The sequence below is a fragment of the Molossus molossus genome, unplaced genomic scaffold (assembly GCF_014108415.1).
Source record: "Molossus molossus isolate mMolMol1 unplaced genomic scaffold, mMolMol1.p scaffold_m16_p_11, whole genome shotgun sequence".
NCBI classification, from domain to species: domain Eukaryota; kingdom Metazoa; phylum Chordata; class Mammalia; order Chiroptera; family Molossidae; genus Molossus; species Molossus molossus.
In genome coordinates, this window is record NW_023425346.1 from 77426508 (window position 1) to 77448438 (window position 21931).

Sequence of the window (21931 nt, forward strand, 5' to 3'; positions counted from 1 at the left end):
TCGGACTACTTAGAACTATTTAAATTAAGAAGCATAATGGAAAGTTCTATCCTGTGGTACTCATGAAGCCCCATGGAAATTGTAAGAAGAGCCAGCCTAATGATATCAATAATGTCAACCAAAGTTTATTGAGCACTTACCACGCACCCAGCACTATGCTACAAATATGCTACGTAGATCACCTCCTGTAACCTTCCTATATTTTGAAATAATCTTATTAGCCACATTTTATTGAGGAAATTAAGATTAACAAACAGTTATCTTATCAGAGGTTATGTGGTAGCAAGTGGCAAAGCCTGCATTCAGTTTAGTCTAAACCCTTCACCTCTTCACCTGAGATTGCTTTCCAAGGAGAACTGAGGTGATTCTACCCTTCTTGAGGGTATTTCTGCTATTAAGGAGTAATAAGAGTAGAATGCTCTGGGTAGAATCTTCTAATACTGTATTTCTCAATGTTGAAAAATGTGTAAATATCCATTTAAAGAAAAAAAAATTTCAGACCCCTTGGTTGACTTAAAATATTTTTAGTATACTGTTACATAAATCCAGGTACAAGCTTCTTGTGCATAGAGCTCTTAATCAACTACAAAATCAAAATAAGTAGAGAGATACAACCACAAAGCCAATAAAATTCACATTAACAGTATTATAGTGTGACTGCTGATGTTTTACCAAAACTCAATTGCAGCACTCATTATAATTTATACAAGGTATTGACCAGCACCACACAGGTCCTCTGGACTTCAGCCCATCTGTTCTGTGCTGTGTGATGTGTGTCTTCTCAATTCCCTCACCACTTTTCTCTATTTGAAATACTGCAGGATCTTTTACAGTGTGCTGTCTACTCAGATGCATTCTTTCCATATTACATCTGTGCTATAACTTCTGCCTAACTAAAGCCTACATTCTTTTGAAAGTATGAAAATTTCACTTTTATTTGGAAGTAAAATTTGGACACTTTTATTCCCTAATGTTATATGTCAAAGTTTTCAATCTAATGTCTGTTATGACTTGAATTTATAATAATATATCATTTTGTGCCAGGGCAGCCTTACTGATACTTTCATCCAAACATGACTGGGTAAATCCTGCAAACAGGTACAAGCATCTCCTTTCACCTAGTTTACTAAGGAACCTCTGCAATGAGTAAGAAAGCAGAAGTCCCATTAAGGGCAGAACTCTATTAATCTCATCCATGTGAATTTTTCCTAGAATTTGTAAGGACTGGTTATATGAATGCAACTTAATATCCTTTATCAGCCCACCAAGTCTGATCAATGCCTCCAGAAGTTGCTCTAGCACACGCAAATGTGAAATGCCAGGTGGATGAGCTAAAACAGATTTCATTCTGGTCCAGCATAATGTTTGTAGAGACAACTTCCAGAGTAGTTAGAATAGTATTCCCTTCAGCTATTTTAGATTGAAACAGGTTTAAGATAGATTTTCATGAAATCCCTTAAAGAAATAACTTGTGAGTTCCAGTAGCCTCTTTTTGTGTTGTGCATGAGTACATGGGACCGCCACCTTTAAGGGTGGTCAGGGAGAGCAAACACTGAGTATAGTCCCATTTTGAAGCTGCAGAGTGACTGACGTCACAGTGTGATCAAAGTGTTCTGTTAATGCTTACTGTAATTGTTGTTGTTCTGTTGTTGCTAATAACCTTATTTATACCCTGAAATTATAATCATCCAGAGAAAGATTAAAACAAGATGTACAAGTTGCCTGACCTGTTTGCCTCACAGATGGTCACCCTTGGAGTTCACTGACATTTCCAGGGTTAATTGAAGTTTCAGTTTCCACGCAGTGCATTTGATACTTCAGTGTTTTTTACCTGTTGGCCTTCGCTATCCAACACAGTACAACAATAGCACTTTAATTTGCTCTCATTAATGCTGGCCTCTCAGGTAATGTTAGTGCCACTTTATCGAGATGATACTTGTTTCTCTGAATGAAAACCGTACCAGCTTCCCAGCTGAGAAGAAAAGCTGAACAGTTACAAAGGTAAACACATGAATGTCTCACTAATTTATTTAGTTAAAGGATGCTCAGAACCCAGGATATATTGAAGAGGAGTTAACTTTTAAATGGAGGGCAGGCATTTAGTGTATGTTTTGCAGCAGTTTGAGCTATGTTAAGCGAAGAATCAGGACCACAAACCTTTTTAGGTGCTTTCAACAGTAAATAAAACCCCAAACACCTAACAAGGATTTGTAGAGATTCTTCTTGCCTTCGTATTTTTTCTGCTCTGAACTAGAATAATTTAAATTAAATATCAGCCTTAGCAACAAAAGGACACCAAGACATGCCTAGAAAACTGTTACCCAGGTTTCCCCCTTTTAGATATTCTCAGGTTTTATTCCTGACAAACACTTCATGACCTGAAACTATAATAAGAAGCACTAAGTGCCTGTGGGAAAACTGCATTGTAACAATGTGGCCAATATTCAGACATTTTTTTCATGCAAATGTACTACTTATCTGGGTTATACTGGTCTCATAAAACAAATTGAGAAGTATTCTCTATTTCCTAAAAGAGTCTATGTAAGATTGGTGTTATTTCTTCCTTAAATGTTTGATATTCACTAGTAAAGCTCTCAGGTCTGGGGTTTTCTTCAAAAGAAGATTTTGTTGTTGTTTTGCTTTTTAAAAAATATCTTTTCTTGCCCTGGCCAGTTTGGCTCAGCGGTTAGAGCGTCGGCCTGCGGTCCGGAGAGACCCGGGTTTGGTTCCCGCTAAGGGCACGTACTTCGGTTGCAGTTTGTCCCCGGCCCTGGTTGGTCGTGCGGGTAGCAGCCACTCGATGTGTCCCTTCACATCGATGTTTCTCTCTCTCTCTCTCTCCCTTCCTCTCTCTCCCTCCCACTCTATCTGTACAAAAAATGGAAAGGTGTCCTCGGGTGAGGATAAAAAAAAATATATATATATCTTTTCTTTATTGATTTTAGAGAGAGAGGAAAGGAGAGGGAGAGAGAGAGAGAAACATCAATGAGACAGAACATCGATTGGCCGCCTCCTGCATGCCTCCCACTGGGGATTGGGCCCACAACCTGGACATGCGCCCTGACCAGGAATCGAACCAGCAACCTCTATGTGTGTGGGTCGACGCTTAACTACTGAGCCACATCGGCCGGGCTTGCTTTGCATTTTGTTGTGGTAAAATGTACACAAAGTTTACCATTTTAATCTTTTTTAAGTATACAGTTCAGTGACATTCGCATTGTTGTGCAAACATCACATTTATTCATCTCCAGACCTTCATCTTCCCCAACTAAAGCTCTATACCCATTAAACACTTAACCCCATTCTCCTCCCCACCAGCCCCTGACAACCATCATCTACTTTCTGTCTCTCTGTATTTTCGACTTCTCTAGGAACTTCATGTAAGAGGAATGATACAGTACAACATTTGTCCTTTTGTGGTGGACTCTTTTCACTTAGCATAATGTCTTCAAGGCTTACCCATGTTGTACCACGCAGAATTCCTTCTTTTTAAAGGCTGAATAATATCCATTTTATGTATATATCATGTTTTGTTTATTCATCTTTCAATGGATATTCAGGTTGTTTTTACCTTTGTTCTACGTGAATAATGCTGCTGTAAACATAGTATGCAAATATCTTTTTGAGTCCCTACTTTTACTTCTTTGGGGTATATATCCAAAAGTAGAATTACCAGATCATACAGTAATTCCATGTTTACTATTTTGAGGAATTGTCATACTGTTTTCCAAAGCAGCTGCACCACTTTATATACCCACCAGCAATGCACAAAGGTTCTAAATTCTCCATATCCTTGCCAACACTTACTTTCTGTGTTTTTGTTTTTTATCCTCACCTGAGGACATTTTTGCATTTGTCCTCATATAGAGCGGGAGGGAGAGAGGGAGGAAGAGAAAGAGAGAAACATCTATGTGAGAGAGACACATCAAGTGACTGCCACACACATGACCCCAACTGGGGCTGGGGGCAAACTGCAACAGAAGTATGTGCCCTTAGCAGTAACTGAACCTGAGACTCTCTGGTCCGCGGGCCGGGCCGACACTCTAACCGCTGAGCCAAACCAGCCAGGGCTGTTTTTTTTTTAAATAATAGCCATTCTAATGGATCTGATATTTGTTTTTGTTTTTTTAATTACAAATTTAATTTATTTAATAAATTTAGGGCTATTTAGATTTTTCTCCCTGTACTGTTTTGGTATGTTATTATTGGTAAATTGTGTTTTTCAAGGCATTTGTACTATCTAATAAATGGAATAAAATTGTTCATAGTATCTCCTGATTGGCTCTTTAAAACCTATGGGGTCTCTGGTGATATCCTCTTTCATTCCTGTTGTTAGAAGTGTTTTCTGAAAAAAAAAAAAAATGTTTGAGATCAGTCTTGCCAGAGGTTTATCAGTTGTGTTACTCTTCAAAGAACCAACTTTTGAGCTGGATTTTCCTTGTTTTATCCATTTTCTATTTCATTGATTTCTGCTTTTTTATTATTTCCTTTTTTCTACTTACCTTGCATCTACTTTACTATTTTTCTGCCTTTATATGATTTAAGCTGAGATCATTGATTTGAGATCTTTCTTTCTTTCTAATAGAAGCATTTAAAACCATAAATTTTCCTCTAAACATTGCTTTGGTTACACTTCATAAATTTTGGTATTTTAAGATTTCATTATTTAGTTAAAATTTTTTCTACTTTGCCTTAACATTTACTAACTCATGTAAATCTTTGACCCATAGGTTATTTAGAAATGTGTTGCTTAATTCCCCCCCCCCCCCATTGAATTATTAGATACAGTGGAAGGGAGGTGGGAGGGGGGCAGAGAGAGACAGACAGACAGACAGACATTGATGTGAGACACATCGATTGGTTGCCTTCCACATGACCCCAATCAGGGCCAGGGGTCGAACCTGTAACTGAAGTATATGCCCTTGACTGGGAATCAAACCCGTGACCCTTCAGTCCACAGGCCGACACTCTAACCACTAAGCCAAACTGGCCAGGGGTGTTGCTTAATTTCTAAATATTTAGGAATTTGAGTTTGGGTGAAAAAACAAGAATCAACAATATGCTTCTGTAAGAGAAACACTTAAATGTAAACATACAAATACATTTTTTTAAAAAGATATACTGTATACAACACTGCATACGACAGTTGGTGGGGTTATATTAATATTAGACAAAGTACAGTTCAAGAAAATTACTATTACCAGAGATAAGGAATGATATCTATTAATGAGTCAATTCATCCAAATTATTAACATTTAATATTATGGTCAGAAAGCATACTATGTATGATTTAATACTTTAGAATTTATTGAGGCTTGTTTTATAGCCTAGGATATATGGTCTGCCTTGGCAAATGTTCCATGTTTACTTAAAAAGAATGTGTATACTGCCGTTATTAAATATAGTGTTCTTTCTATAAGTGTCATTTAAGTTGATAATGTTCAAATCTTTCATACCTATTGATTTTTTGATGGTTTGTTTCTGAATGTTGTTGTATTTATTGCTGAGAGACAGATACTAAAATTTCTAAGTGTTACTGTGAATTTGTTAATTTATTCTTTTAAAAAATTCTGTCCATTTTTGTTTCATGTATTTTAAAGCTTTGTTATTATGTACATGCACATTTAGGATTATTATGTCTTGGTGAATTGGGTTATTATTATTAAATGTCCCATTTTAGTTCTTTAATAGTCTTTTTAAAGTCTACTTTGTCTATTAATACAGCTCCACCAATATTTTTCATACAGTATTTACATGCTATCTCTTCTTAATATTTTAATATATTTGTGTCTTTAAAGTGCTGCTCTTATAGACAGTATATAGTTGGGTCTTGCTTTTACATACAAACTGACAGTCTATGTCTTTTAATTAGAATCCATTTACATTGAATGTAATTATTGATATGGTTGGATTTAAATATGCCCCCTTGGTATTTGGTTACTAATCCAATCTGTTTTTATTTCCTCTGTTCTTCCTTTCTTGCCTTCCTTCTGGTGAATGGAATATTTTTAGCTGTATCTCTTTGTATTATTTAAAATGTAAAGGCTACTTACCCATACAGCTTCATTTTGCAAGTAATATCTTAGTTAAATAGATATTCAAATTAGGGTATGCCAAAAGAGAGTTAAGAGAGGATACGTAAACAGAGTGGGACACTCTGGTAGCAGAAACAAACTTTCTCCACCAGGATTCTGGTCAATCTTGCTCTTCTTTTCTTTCCTATCACAAAATGGAACCATGGCCTAGTAAACATTAACCATCATGATAGTCATAACATGAAGAACATTTTCTTCATCCCTGTAGTCAATATAATTGGATAGCTGCCTGTGTGCTGCCACACTCTTCTGTCACTTCCTTCTTCCATCCTGTAAGGATCTTAGGAGCCACCCTGGAAAATATGAAGTAACTTCCTTCCAATTAAATTTATATCCAACAAGTATCATTTTTGTGTAATCAGTCAAACAATTCACGAGCAGGTTGGTGCTGCCCTTTGAAGTTTGCAATTTACTTGAGAAGGCATTTATGTAATTTTATAATTTTATTATGTATTTATATTATATAAATTTATTTATTTATTTATTTATTTATTTATTTAAATTTTTTTTTTTAATCCTCACCCGAGGACATTTTTTTGATATTTTGTTCAGATAGAGTGGAAGGGAAAGAGAGAGAGAGAAACATCGACGTGAAAGGGACACATCGAGTGGTCGCCACCCACACGACCCAATCAGGGCCAGGGACAAACTGCAACCGAGGTACGTGCCCTTAGCGGGAACCGAACCCAGGTCTCTCCAGACCGCAGGCCAACGCTCTAACCGCTGAGCCAAACCGGCCAGGGCTATTATATAAATTTATATATTTATATAATAAAAAGATAAAGAGCAATGCAAGGCTGTGATTGTTACAGATAATTAATAAAATAGAAAAAGATGCTTATGTGGTTAATTAGAAAAACAGCTGCCTAAGCAGGACAAATTGCCACATATTTAGGTCCTGGCCACACTATACTCTCTGTGGGCTGGCATCATGCAAAGCACACACAACTCTGACCTTTTCCTGAATTGGTTAATATCCAGTCTGCTTATGACTTTTTGTCTCCAACTCTCTCTAGAGATTCTTGGTCATTTATAGTAAGAGAAACTCATATATTATTTTTCTCTCTTCCTCCTCTTTATATGGATAGATATAGATAAGTATTACATGATTATTTGAAGGATTGAAATTTCATTTTGATTTGGCTTTTCTGGGTGGAATACATTTATATCATTTTATACTTTTGAGCATGAATTGCCTCTCTAGGTGTAATCAGTTTCTCTTTTCAGCAGGTATTTTATGCGTAGTATTCAGTGCAGAAAGAGAGCTCTAAAAATAATTGTGTGAGTAGGGTTTTGTTAGTTGTACGTGGCACACTGGCAGGAGAAAAGAACAAAGACACATCAGAGGAAAGGTGGAGCATTTAACTTCATTTGTTTCCACCAAGGAGCTTGCATTTAGTGGAGAAGGAAAAACAAACAAGAAACAAGATCAGCACTAGCTATTGAATGTTTCATTTCTCATCACTCAGTCACATTTGAATAGAACCATTACAGTCTTTTTTTGGTGTGTATAACTAAGCCCCCCCTTTTTTGTTCCAAAAGGAAAATCTTGAATTTTATGTTCAAAAACACAATGAGATATTTTTGACATTCTGCAGTTCATTTTGGAATTTGTGGTCTTAAAACCCATTGACTTTCAATAAGGTGGTAAAGGGTGTACAATACATGTCATTTTTATGCCCAATAGCACCTTCGATAGTCTCTAATGTGTATTATGTACACACACCTCACAGCATCTGTTTCTACCTGACAGCTTACAGCATTAGGCTGAATGTTGTGATGAACAACAACTGAATGGGAGTGAAATACCCAGCAGTATTACAATGGATTCTTACTAGAAAAAGTAAGCTCTTTAGAGCTTCTTTTTGATACTTTTTCATAAACATTTTAAACTGATATATTTGCCCATACATAATGAAGATGACATACTGTTTAAATGTTTAAGTTATTCTTCCAGCAATGGGGATAGATTTGGCTAGTCAATTGATGAACTAGAATTAAAGCATGTGTTTTATACAGGGAAATCTATTTTGCAAATGTATTACTGACTATTCTTTTTTGTTTGTTTGTTTGTTAATCCTGAGGATACTTTTCCATTGGTTTTTAGAGAAAGGGGAAAGGAGGGAGGGAGAGAGAGAAACATCAGTGTGTCAATTGGTTGCCTCCCCCATGATCCTGACCAGGGCCAGGGATCAAACCTGCAATTCAGGTATGTGCCCTTGACCGGGAATCAAACCTGAGACCCTTTGGTCTGAGGGCCAGTGCTCTTAACTGCTGAACAAAACCAGCTAGGGCTACTGACTTTTCTTAAAAGTATTTGTATGCGGGGTTATTAGAGTTAAGAATTGCTGGGATAAGCCCTGGCCGGTAGCTCAGTGGTTAGAGCATCGGACTGAAGACCAGAGACTCCTGGGTTTGGTTTCTGCTAAGGGCATGTACCTCAGTTGCAGTTTGTCCCCGGCCCTGGTTGGGGTTGTGCGGGAGGCAACCAGTTCGTGTGTCTCTCTCACATCGATGTTTCCCTCTCTCTCTCTCCCTTCCTCTCTCCCTCCCACTTTGTCTGAAAATTAATGCAAAAAAAAAAAAAAAATCCTTGCGTGAGGATAAAAAAAAAGAAGAAGAATTGCTGGGATAATATCTTAATACAGTATCTCCTTATTTATTTGACTAATTTTATATTATTTAGCTCAGCCCAGGGAATGACACAATGCATTTGTTTTATTATTCTGCTACTGTACTTAGGGTTTTGGTCTAGTGGTCACAGAGTATCCCCTAGAAATAGGTTTTACTAGAATTCCAAAACAAAAATAATGAATCACTTAAGAAAACTTTTTAATACACAAAATCCATATTCTGGGCTTACATGCTTTGGCCGTGTGCTAAAAATTAAATAAGCAAACACCAAACAAGGCAAAGTTGGTCAAGGCCGTGACTTATAAAGAATACCAGCCAATGTTGCACACATAAATATTCTTTTCTGTTCTCTCAGCCTGAAAATACTTGAGGAAAGAAGCTATCATGCCCATCTTTCATGTAAAATTTAGTTTGGCCCTGGCCATTTTGGCTCAGCAGTTAGAGCGTCAGCCCACGGACCAATGAGTCGAGGGTTCAATTCCAGCCAGGGGCACGTATCTCGGTTGTGGTTAGTCCTGGGCCCTGGTTGGGATAGTGTAGGAGGCAACCAGTCTACGTGCCCCTCTCACGTCAATGTTTCTTTCTCTCTCCCTTTCTCTCCCTTCTACTCTATCTGAAGATAAATGGAAAAATATCCTCCGGTGAAGATTTTAAAAAAATTATTATTTAGTTTGCATGTCCTTTTGCAGGTTGTAAACCTTTTGGACCAGTTTTTGGCTATTAGATAAACAATACACTGTTTAATCCATATTGATTAATTAATTGTTTATACTTTTTTAGGTACTGATTATGATGAATGGGATTTGGAGAAATTCTGTTTCCTGTCTAAGGATAAGAAAGGTATCACACAGATACCAAAGTGGTTATCACCCAGTTGCCCCTCTGGGATCAAGGATTTTAACTGACCCAGCCAAAGTTTTTGAACACAACATGTGGTGAGTTATCTTCTTAGGTCTGATATTGTATATAATAAACATCACCTGTGGTATTATTTTCATTTAGTGCCAAGAAAGGATTTTTAATGCTGATCATTTAATTTATGTGGTTGAGGCTAACTGATCCTAACTTAGGAGTTGCCAGTTCTAATTTCTTTGCAAATGGAATAGGAAAAGTGAAACTTCCCAAATGCTTTCCTCAGCTTTGAGGTTCTTGCAGGCCCACCTTGCTTATCCCTGATCTTGATTTGCTAATGTATCACTCTGAGCCCCTTTTCTAGGTAGACTCCTCCTCCTGCCCCACAGGTCCTTCTTCTAAAGAAGTACTTCTTATCAGTCAGCAAATGTGTATTCAGTACTTGCTGCTAACTAAACACCCAGGAAAACACACTGATGTGACCCTAGTCCATGCTTTTAGGAAATCCACCCTCTATTTGGAAAGATAGAAGATATTTATAGGAAATTTGATAATTAGCAAATATAAGGCTGCAAATTTTAAGGTCTCGGCATGTTCTTATAAGCATACAGGTATACATCTTGTAAGAACAACTCAGTAATGCAAAATCACTTCTGTTTTGACATAGTCAGAAAGATTTTTTTTAATTGCAGCTCCACTGAAGTATAATTGACATATAAAGGAAGATTTCTCTAAGTGGGGAAACTGAGATTAGGATATTTATTACATCTCCAGTACCTACTCTAGTGTCTGAGACATAAATATTTGTCAGGAATAATGACCTGGATAGTTAAAGCTGGAGTAAGGGCATTCTAGGTGGGTAGAAAGTCATACAACTCAGAGATAAAGAAGTATAAGGCATAATCAGGAAACAATGAACAGGATAATTTGCCAAAATAAAGGTTCTTCTAGGACACTGGTGAGCAATTAGGTTGGAACGATACAAGCCAAGTGTAGGGGTGGGAACAAGATTGTGCGTGGTCCTGAATGCAGAGCAGAGGGGTAAGGCACAGAGCCACTGAAGAGAAATGACTTTTTACCTATTTTAATAAGTAAATGTATTTGGTAACAGCATATTGCACAGATCAGCAGGTAGAACCACAAGCAGGATGGGGCCAGTGAGAGAAAAATTTCAAAGGAAGAATAAATAGAACTTGATGCTTTTGTAGAATAAAGGAAAGGGAAGCATTAGATTGAAGTTTTGATCCTAGATGACTAATAGAAATAGGGAAATCAAGAGGTAAATTGATTTTTTTTTTTTGGAAGAAAATGGTGAATTTAGTTTTAGATATTTTGAATAGACTTTGTGAGCAGAAAATTCTGGAGGAAATGTCCTGAACACAGACTCTGCTGCTGGGAAGAGGGACAGGGGTCAGGGCTGAAGAAGAGTTGAGCATGATATCTGCAGACAAAATTCTTTTCTGACTACCTACGGGAACAGTGTGTCTAGGGCTAGGAAAGTGATTCGTGGGCTTTTTATGTTTTTTTTCTTTTTTATCCTCACCCGAGAACATTTTTCCATTTTTTGTTCAGGTAGAGTGGGAGGGAGAGAGAGAAAGAGAGAGAGAGAAACATCGACATGAAAGGGACATATCGAGTGGCTGCCACCCGCACAACCAACCAGGGCTGGGGACAAACTGCAACCGAGGTTCGTGCCCCTAGTGGGAACCCGGGTCTCTCTGGACAGCAGGCCGACACTGTAACCGCTGAGCCAAACCGGCCAGGGCGGCTTTTTATGTTTTTATTGCAACAGAATATCAATTATTTTTTTTAATCCTCACCCAGGGACATTTTTCAGTTTATCATCAGATAGAGTGGGAGGGAGGGGGACGGGGGGAGAGAGAGAGAGTGTGAAAGAAACATCTGTGTGAGAGAGACACATCAACTGGTTGCCTCCTGCACTAGCCCGACCAGGGCCAGGGACAAACGCAACCAAGGTACGTGCCCTTGATCAGAATCAAACCCGCAACTCATTGGTCCATGGGCCGATGCTCCCGCTGAGGCAAACTGGCCAGGGTCAGAATATCAATTTTTAAAGGAAGTAGATTGACCATTTATTATTTAGTCTTCTACTGTACAGTATGGTAGCCACTGGACACATGAGGTTATTGAGCACTTAAAACCTGCTTCCTCTGAATTGAGATATGCTGTAACGTTTTGAAGACTTAATACAAAAAAGGTAAAATATATCATTTATAATTTTTATATTATATGTTAAAATTATATCATTTGGGGTATATGGAATTAAATAAATATCTTTAAATTAATATCACTTTTTCTTTAATGTGCCTACTAAAATTTTTTTATTATATTTGTGGCTCACATTATACTTTTTTGGACAGTTGCTGAACTAAAACCATTTTTACTACCATCACCAGTATGGACAGTTATAGTAGACTGTGAGATCATTGCTAGGCAAATAAACCCCTAGAGGATCTTCTGGTCCGAGGCAAGTTCCTCGTTCACCAATTTTGTTTCTTCATTAGATTCCAGTGATTTAGCTGTCTGTATTCTTTTTCCATCTGCTACCACCAACACTTTTGTGCAAGATTCCTGCCTACCCGTTTAAATTCTATTTTGCCATAGGCCATCTGGGAAGCAAGGTCAGCTGGCTCAGTGGACTAGCTCTGGGCTGCTGCACAAGAATCCCTTGGAGAGTTATTATTTCACTAGGTCGAGAGGTATGGCCCAGAAATTTGTGATTTGAAAAAGCTCTTTTAGTAATTCTGTTGAGCAGCCAGGTTTAGGAATCTTTGATCCAGTCTAATGATTTTCAGACTTTTCTTTAGCAGCAGACTTTTTTTTTTCCAAGTGAAGTCTTCACTTGGAATCCCAATATTTAAAAAGGTAAGAGCAAACCTGCCCTGAGCGAAGTGGGCGTGGAGGCCTAGGGCACTGACAGCGTCACCGCCCCTTCCCTCTCCCACTCCTCAGCCCTCGCGCTAGCAGCCAGGAGGACCTTCAGGGTTCTGTTGATCAGTGTGAGAAATCGGGATTGAGTCTTGTCAGACATTCTTCTCCCTAGCAACACCCCACTAGGGGTTTTCCAGCCTGTGCCAGGACACCGCTAGTGACCTCTTTCCAAAGGCAGAGCTACACTGGGACGACGACGAAAGAGGAAAGTAGTTGCTTCACACCAGCTGAAAACCAGAAGGCTGGTTTACTTTCCCCTGCCTTCAAGTCCAGGTGCTGCCCACAAGTTCTTCCTTCCTTCCTGTGTTCTCCTTGATATTTCGGAGTAATGTTTCCTCCCTTGCTGAATTTTCATTTTTTTAAATTCTTTCTAGAAAAACATGTTAATTTTCTCTCAGAGATGTTAGTCAGAATTGTCTATAGTTTGTTTCTCTTTAGCATCTAGTTTAGTTAATAAGGACTATTTATTCTATATATGACCCTTTAAAAATTTTTTTGAGAAAAATAGACCCCTTTTTATTCAGTTTCTAATATCCTAAGAAAGGTTTGCCCTCCTTCTGAATGTTTGTATCACTAGTATTTACATCTGCCTATAGGCTTTAATTTTTTAATAACATAAAATTAATTATTTTAGAGTGAACAGTTCAGTGGTATTAATTACATGCACAGTTTCAGCAGCTTAAACAGTTATTTGGAAAAAGCACTCCTTATTCCATGCTTTTTAAATGTAAGTGTGTAGCACCTTTTCAGGGGAACCCTGAAATTTACAAGAAAGCAAACACTTGTATTATCATATGACTAAATCAGCCAGGCCAGTGGCTTTCAAGCTTTTTGGCATGATCCACAGTTAAAAATATGGCTTACTTCACGGACCAGTACATGTACACATAACATATGCACATATACGAAACAGGAAAAAGTTTCCTGTCCCATTTTTACATGTGAGACATGCACAAATAGACAAATAGTTTCCATTTAGTCTATTCTACTGTTTGTTTGTTTCTCTCTCTTTTGTTATTCCTCACCCAAGGATATTTTTCCATTGATTTTTAGAGAGAGAAAGATTGATATAAGGGAGACACATCTATTGGTTGCCTCCCGCACAACCCTTACTGGGACCAGGGATCAAACCTGCAACCCTTCAGTTTGCAGGCCGACACTCTAAGGGCCATTTCTTTCTCTTTTTAATTGCTGGTTAGACTAACTAAATTGATTTCTCAACTTACTAAGAGTTGTGACTTTTAGTTTAAAACATACTGAACTAAACCATTCTCTGTAGGTCCAAGGCAGGACTTGCATATCGTGAAATGACTTTCTATTATATAACCCATTTGAATAATAGATTGTTTCCAGAATCCCAACTGAGTTCAGATATCAACAGTTTTTCTTATTATATAGTATGCATTTTCTTTATATGATCATTGCATTTATCTCTGATTCTTCTCACCCTGTTTCATGCACAGTTCTTTAATGCAGATAACTATTTTCTTTGTCTAACTTCATTATGACATTTGTCATTAGAGACAGTCTAGTTTGTTTGTTTGTTTGTTTGTTTTCTTAATTGATTTTAGAGAAAGAGGATGGGAGAGGGGAGAGAGAAACATTGATGAGAGAGAGCATCAACTGGCCGCCTCCTGTATGCACCCCACTGGGGATTGGGCCCACAACCTGGGCATGTGCACTGACCAGGAATCAAACCGATGACCTCTTGGTGCTTGGGTTGATACTCAATCACTGAGCCACACCAGCTGGGTGAGATAGTCTAGTTTAGATGTTGAGAGCACAAACTGGCTAGTTGTCTAAACTTGGGAAGTTACTTAATCTATCTGTGCCTCAGTTTCCTCATCTTTAAAATGGGATAATAATAGTAATATCTACCCTCATAGGGTTGCTGTGAGGATTAAATTAGTGGATATCCAATATAAAGTATATACACATAGTAAATAAGCAACACATAGGAATAAGCTATCTATTCCTGGCCTGTGTGGCTCAGTTGGTTGGAGCATAGTCCTATACACTGAAGGGTCATGGGTTTGATTCCCAGTCAGGATATATACCCAGGTTGTGGGTTCTATCCTCAGTTGGCATGAGTACGGGAGGCAACCAACCGATCAATGTTTCTCTCTCACAATGATGTTTCTCTCTCCCTCTTTGTCTTCCTCCCCCTGTCTCTCTCAAATCAGTTTTAAAAAGGAGACCTAAAGGCTTGTAAATAATAAGCATTTATGCAGTCCTTACCTACAGTTCTTAGAGCTAAAATTCAAAATACCGACCATACCAAGTGTTGGTGAGGATGTAGGGGAACTGAAACTTTCTTACACAGCTGATGAGAGTATAAAATGGGAAAACTACTTTGGAAAACAAGATTGGCAGTTTCTTTTTTTTCTTTTTTTCTTTTTCCATTGATTTTTTAGAGCAAGAGGAAGGGAGAAGGAGAAAGAGATAGAAATATCAATGTGAGAGAGAAACATCGAATGACTGCCTCCACGTATCCCCCACTAGGGATCAAGCCCACAACCCGGGCATGTGCCCCAACTGGGAATCAAACCGGGACCTCACAGTCCACGGGATGATGCTGAATCCACTGAGCCACACCAGCTGGGCGCTTGGCAGTTTCTTAAAAAATTAAACATATACCTAATATGATTCAGCCATTCCATATCTATTTACCCTAGAGAAAAACATATGTTCATACAAGTACATATATATTTTTTAATTGATTTTAGGGAGAGAGAGAGAGAAACATCAATGTGAGAAAGAAACATCAATTGCTTTCTGTACATGCCCTGACTGGGGATGGAACCCACAACTTTTTGGTTGCTGTTTGGAACGATGCTCCAACCAACTGAGCCACCTGGCTTTTTATGTGCTATACTCTTATACAACTGGCAGTATAGAACATTTGTTTACACCAGCATCATCACAAACACGTGAGTAATGCATTGCATTCTGACATTACGACAGCTATGATATCACTAGATAATAATTTTTCAGCTCCTTTATAATCTTATGGGACCACCACTGTATATATGATCTGTCATTGACCTAAAGATCCTTATGTGGTGCATGACTGTATTAGCTGATATACCTGTAACACTATATTTCATTCATTCTGAAACTCACATTTTTTTCACCAGTTAACATCTATGAAATCATAATACTTACAATTGGAATTGGAAGTGTTTCTTTTTCTTAGTGATACAGAAAATGATATCTTAGATTTGATAAAATAGAATAATTATAATTTCCAAGTATTTAATCTTAATTGTACACTGTTTTGAGAACTATCATTCTTATGTAACTAAATACAAAAATTGAGAGACAGAAAATTTAAATGATTTTCCACTGCCATACATCAAGGTTAACATCTGAGTATTTGTTGTATTGTTAGAAAAGTGTGATGCCCTTTTGTTTTATGGACAAATGGGTAACAGACAGAAAGTTAATCCAATAGGAAGTACATGTGAGCATATGGGAAAATATACAACCACAAAAAAAATGCAAATTTAACAGTACAGTACCGTTTTTTGTTTTTTTTTAATCCTCACCCAAGGACATTTTTAGAGTGGGAGGGAGAGAGAGGAAGAGAGAGAGAGAGAGAGAAACATCGACGTGAAAGGGGCATATCCAGTGGCTGCCTCCTGCACGACCCAACCAGGACCGGGGACAAACTGCAACCGAGGTATGTGCCCCTAGCGGGAACCAAACCCGGGCCTCTCTAGACCTCAGGCTGACGCTCTAACCACTGAGCCAAACTGGCCATTGCAACAGTACAGTACCTTGTGAGAGAGGGAGAGAGATTTAAGATAACACCAAATCCTGGTAGCACTGTAAATTAATACAGTCTTTTTCAGTTATCTTTTTGGGTTTTTCTTTTGTTTGTTTCATCTTTTATTTTCTCTACTGACTTTATATATTTTTGCATTATTTTTAGATGTTATTCTAGAGCCATAGTTTAAAACATTTTGGTCCCAGGACCCCCTTTACACTTAAATCACTGAGGACCCCAAAGACCTTTTATTTATGTGGATTATATCTATCAGTAGAGTCTATATTAGAAATTAAAACTGAAACATTAAAAGTATTTATTAATTCATTTTAAGGCAACAATAAACCCATTACATATTAACATAAATTACATATTTTAATGAAAATGTCTATTTGTTCGCAAAAATGTAGTGCAAAGAGTGGCATTGTTTTAAATGTTTGCAGGCCTCTTTAATATCTGGCCCAATGGAAAAGCCGGATTCTCATATCTGCTTCTTCATTCAGTCTGCTGTGATATGTTGCTTAGGTTGAATTATCTGCAGAAATTTTAGCCTCACACAGATAAGTACTTGTAAAGAAAGGGAGTTTTTAAGAAGCCTTTTAAGATAATTGTAGGTATTTTTCTTGATATTACACTATCAATATTCTATATTGTAACTACAAAACTACCACTAAATCTCAAGTATGGTGGTCTTGTAGTTGCAATATGAATGTAAAACCATATCCAAAAAACAGTACTAATGAACTTTTGGTACTTTGCTATATGTATTATAATCCATTGGCACACCATGCACTTTGAGTGGATCTTTTTATTTTTTATTTTTATTTATTGTTTTTTTTTTTTGGAGAGAGAGGAAGGGAAACAGAGACAGAGACATCGACCCGTTGTTCAACTCATGTATTCATTCATTGGTTGTCACTTGTATATGCCCTGAGAGGGGATTAATCCGCAACTATGGCACATCAGGATGATACTCCAACTAAGCTACCCGGCCAGGGCAAGTGGATCTTTTACCTGTGCATCATTTTATAACATCATACATGGATAATTTGGAAAAGTTTGGTTCTATATTTTGTGTCACTTTACCAAATGCTGACAATTTCACTATACAATATTTTTAAATCACATTTGTTAATATCACCACTGTTCTCATCATGAAAAGTCTCTGAAGTATTAGAAAGCTATCAAACATGGTTGTGGACATAACTTTTTCAAAATCCTAATTTTTACTCAAAAGCACAAAATTTATCTTTGGCAACAAATCGTAATAGGTTCATTTTATTTACTTTTAAGATTGCTAAGTACTCACATCCGAATAACTATAGTTTGTCTACAATTGCTCTTTCAGGTAAAAATAGAATTCCATGAAAAAAAAAAAAAAAAGGCAGATCACTTAGTTCCCAATGTGAACATTCGTACAAGTACTTTTCTACAAGTCAGTCATCATACTTCAGTATGCAACAGAAGTGCTTCATGCATGCTTCCCATTTTGTCACATAGCATATTAAAAACATGTGTACCTGCTGTGGCCAGTTTGGCTCAGCAGTTAGAGCGTCAGCCCACGGACCAAAGAGTCACCAGTTCGATTCCGGCCAGGAGCACGTACCTCAGTTGCAGTTCAGTCCCCGGCACTGGTCATGTTGTGCGGGAGGCAGCTGATTGATGTGTCCTTCTCACATCAATGTTTCTCTCTTTCCCTCCTCCCATCCCACTATATCTGAAGATATTTGAGAAAATATCCTTGGGTGAGGATTTAAAAAAAGTGCCCAAGGGTCAGCATTTTATAAAATAATTTTTACTTCTTTATCAAGTTCATTCTTCAATGAATTGAATTTTTTAAATGTTTCTTTTGACTTTTTTAGAGAGAGAAAAAGAGAGAAGGAGAGATACATCGATTGGCTGTCTCCTGCATGCCCCGCACTGAGGATCGAGCCTGCAACCCGGGAATGTGCCCTGACTGGGAATCAAACCGGGACCTGTTAGTCCATGGGAGGACGCTCAATCTACTGAGCTACACTGGGCTGAATTGAATTTTTTTAAAAGAAAAATTATTCTTTACCACTCACTGAATGGTAGTATAGAATACAATAAGCACTAGTTCCTCCACTTTTTCATGCTGAGGCATTTGCGGTTTTACCCACCATTGTTTTCATACCATTGGCGCAAATGTCAACACAATGAAAAAGGCAAATAACAATATTATTATAAAGATAGTTTTGCCCTGGCCAGTTTGGCTCAGCAGTTAGAGCATCATCCTGCCAAACCAGAGTCTCGTGTGTTCAATTCCAGTCAAAGGCACGTACCTCAGTTCGGTCCCTGGTCGGGGTCGTGTGGGAGGCAGCCAGTCGATGTGTCTTTCTCTCTCCCTTTCCCACTCTATCTGAAGATAAATGGAAAAAATATCCTAAGGTGACGATTTAAAAAAAAGGAGAAAAAAAGATTTATCTTTATCTTTGTTTTTTGGCAGTTTTCTGTATGTTTATATTGCCTGGGATTTGCTGTGATTCCTGGATTTACTGGTTGCCTTTTTTTTTTTTTTAAATCAAGCTTGGATAAATTTTAGCCAGTATTTCTTCAGTTTTTTTCTTATTCACTCCCTCATCTCAATTTCTGCGTCTTTAATTTATTTGTTTCTTAGACCCATTTATATTATCCTGTAGGTTACGAGACTCATACTTTTTTCCCCCAATATTTTTTCTCTCTGTTCTTTAGTTTTGATAATTTATACACCTTTAAAGTTTTAAGTTTATTCACCCTTTCTTTTTTTGGTATCTGCTAGTTGCTAAGCCTACCCAATTATTTTAGAATTTCATATATTGTATATGGGTTAGTTCTAGAATTTTCTCTTAATAGCTTCCATTTCTCTGCTGAGGTGTCCCCATTTATTCATTTATTCCATCCATCTCTTCCTTTAAATCTTTGAACATATTTTGAAAAGCTGTTTTAAAGTCCTTGCATACTGCTCTGGCTGGTTATTCAGTGGTTGGAACATTGGCCCTCAGACCATAGGGTCACAGGTTCAATTCTCAGTCAAGGGCATGTATCTTGGTTGCAAGTTAGATCCTCAGCCCCAGTCGGGGTCATGCAGGAGGTAACTAATCAATGTGGCTCTCTCACATCAGTGTTTCTCCCTCCTTTCCTTCCACTCTCTCTAAAAATCAGTGGAAAAATATCCTTAGGTGAGGGTTAACAAAAATAAAAATAATCAAGTCCTTGTATACTCATTCCAATATTTGGTTTTTCTCAAAGTTTGTATTTGACTGCCTTTTTCTCTTGATTAGGGATCACATTTTTCTGCTTCTTCACATGCTTATAGTTTTGATTGTATGGTGGTCATTATAATATCTTATATGAATCTGGATTATGTTGTGTTCCTTTAAGGTTGAGGTGTTTTTTGACAAGTAATTAAATTACTGTCAAATATTCTTTTGGTCAGATCATATTTAAATTGAGGTGTTGTTAGGGTGAGACTGTTTTGGTATTGTCCTGAATATAGTATGGCTCTTATTCCTATGGCATGGCCTTTCTGGGGTCTTAACTGCCCATCTGAGGTGTTCAGAAAGGTCTCTTCATTCTGCCCTAGCCAGAATTCTATAGCTCCAAACACTGCACCGCCTATGTCCAGTCCGTTCTCTTTTTTCTCCCATCACCCCCAGAATCCTCTCCACTATGCCCAGTGGCGTCTGTCCTGTGAGTGAATAGCCCACACTAGCTAAAAACCCTAGGAGAACTCTGTTGCAGACTTCAAGGTCCTTCTCCTCTGTCTAGCTTCCTCTTCAATATTCTGCTGTACAAAGTCTCACCATCTTTTCAAGTCACAAAACTGCCACTCAGTGAGACACTCTTCTCTGCTTGGACTCCACCTCTGCACTACAGTCCAAAATGTGTCCCCAGGCAGAAAGCCAGGCTGAAAGTGGAGAATGACCTTTTGTGTTTCTCTTCTTTTAAGGACCACAGTCCTTCATTCTCTGAAATGCCTAAAAACAGTTGCTTTATATATTTTATTCAGTTGTATTATTTATGGCAGACCGGTAAGCTCATTAATAGGTACTCTGTCAGGGCCAAAATCACAAGTCCTATACAGAAGTTTTATATCACAATTATGAAGATTTTGTAGCTATACAGGAAAATGTTTGTGTTTGTATATACACAAATACAGGAAGGGAACTTGAAAAATTAACTGTTAATTTATTAGGATTTTTGTTTTAATCCTCACCCAAGGATATTTTTCCTTTTTTTTTAGATAGAGCGGGAGGGAGGAAGGGAGAGAGAGAGAAGGAGAGAGATGGGGTTTGGGGATCAAGCCTACAACTGAGGCAGGTGCCCTTGACCAGGAATCAAACCCCATGACTCTTCTGTCTGCAGGCTGATGCTCTCACCACTGAGCAAAACAAGGTGGCGCTTATTAGGATATATAAATGACAGGCAAGACTTCTTCTCTTTAAAATTTTCTGTTATTATACCTGTATATTAAATATGACTTTATTATGGAATTAAGGGTTATTGAAATAGTTTTAAGCTGAAACTAATAAATTCTATTTCTTCCCTTTACCTAAAAATATTTTATTTTTATTTATTTTAAAAATATTTTATTGCTTTTTTTTTTAGAGAGAGAGGAAGTGAGAGGGAGAGAGAGAAACATCGATGTGAGAGCGAAACACCACTATTGGCTGCCTGCTGCATACCCCTGGAATTGAACCAGCAACTGTCCAACCAACTGAGCCACACTGGCCGCAACAATATTTTATTTTTCATTCACTAGTTACCTTATACATTTGTTAAAATTGTCTTTAAATTTTTTTGTATAACGAGATTTTTGCATACACAGTAAATGACACAAACAAAACATTCTATCCATATAACTTACTTATGCTGGGTACTTTGGTTTTCATCTGATTGTTAAAATTAAAATAGGAAGGGATACTACATTCAGCAGAATTTTCTATAGGTAGGATTTTCTCAAAAACATTAGTACTCAAGGTAAACAATTGGTATGTGTATAAGTATGTATGTTTTAACTTTTCCAAAGCAAGCCAGATGCACAATTATTTATGCTGTTATAGCCATCAACTTAAAGCTAAAGTAAGGAATCATCATTCAATTGCACCATACGTACAGAGGAATAGGAAATACACGCACAAACAGAGGTCATAAGACTTCTGACTACCACAAAATTATAAGACTGATTCTACCAGTAAGAAATTAAAATCTCTTACTCAAAAATCCTATATTTTATTTTTGAGATTTTTTTTTTTTTCAAATTTAAGTTTTCAAAAAAATGTTAGTATATCTTATATTTTCTACTCATTTCTTCTTTTGGCAGGAGGGTTATTGATTTGAGAGAGACAGCGATTTGTTGTTCTACTTATTCATGCATTCATTGGTTGTTTCTTGTATGTGCCCTGACAGGGGATCAAACCCACCACCTTGGTGTGTTAGGATGACATGCTAACCAAGTAAGCTACCTGGTCAGGGCAATTCTCCTTCTTAACTTTTCTTTCTTTCTTTTTTTTTTTTTTTTATCCTCACCTGAGGACATTTTTCAATTTTTTGTTCAGATAGAGTGGGAAGGAGAGAGAGGAAGAGAGAGAGAGAGAAACATCGATGTGAAAGGGACATATCGAGTGGC

At 37.5% G+C, this 21931-nt stretch overlaps 1 protein-coding gene across 2 annotated transcripts in view; it reads left to right on the top strand.

The window, feature by feature from the left end:
* The window catches only part of METTL8 (methyltransferase like 8), an 88646-nt gene that overhangs the window by 33169 nt on the left and 33546 nt on the right, over positions 1 to 21931 (top strand). Inside the window, exons 1-2 of one of the 2 annotated variants that reach the window (XM_036255023.1) lie at positions 6743 to 6755; positions 9510 to 9664. In XM_036255023.1, coding sequence (XP_036110916.1) covers positions 9519 to 9664 — 146 coding nt within the window. In that variant the 5' untranslated portion in view covers positions 6743 to 6755; positions 9510 to 9518. Of the gene's footprint in view, positions 1 to 6742; positions 6756 to 9509; positions 9665 to 21931 lie in introns of those variants that run through there. The other variant, XM_036255022.1, reaches the window with a different exon arrangement.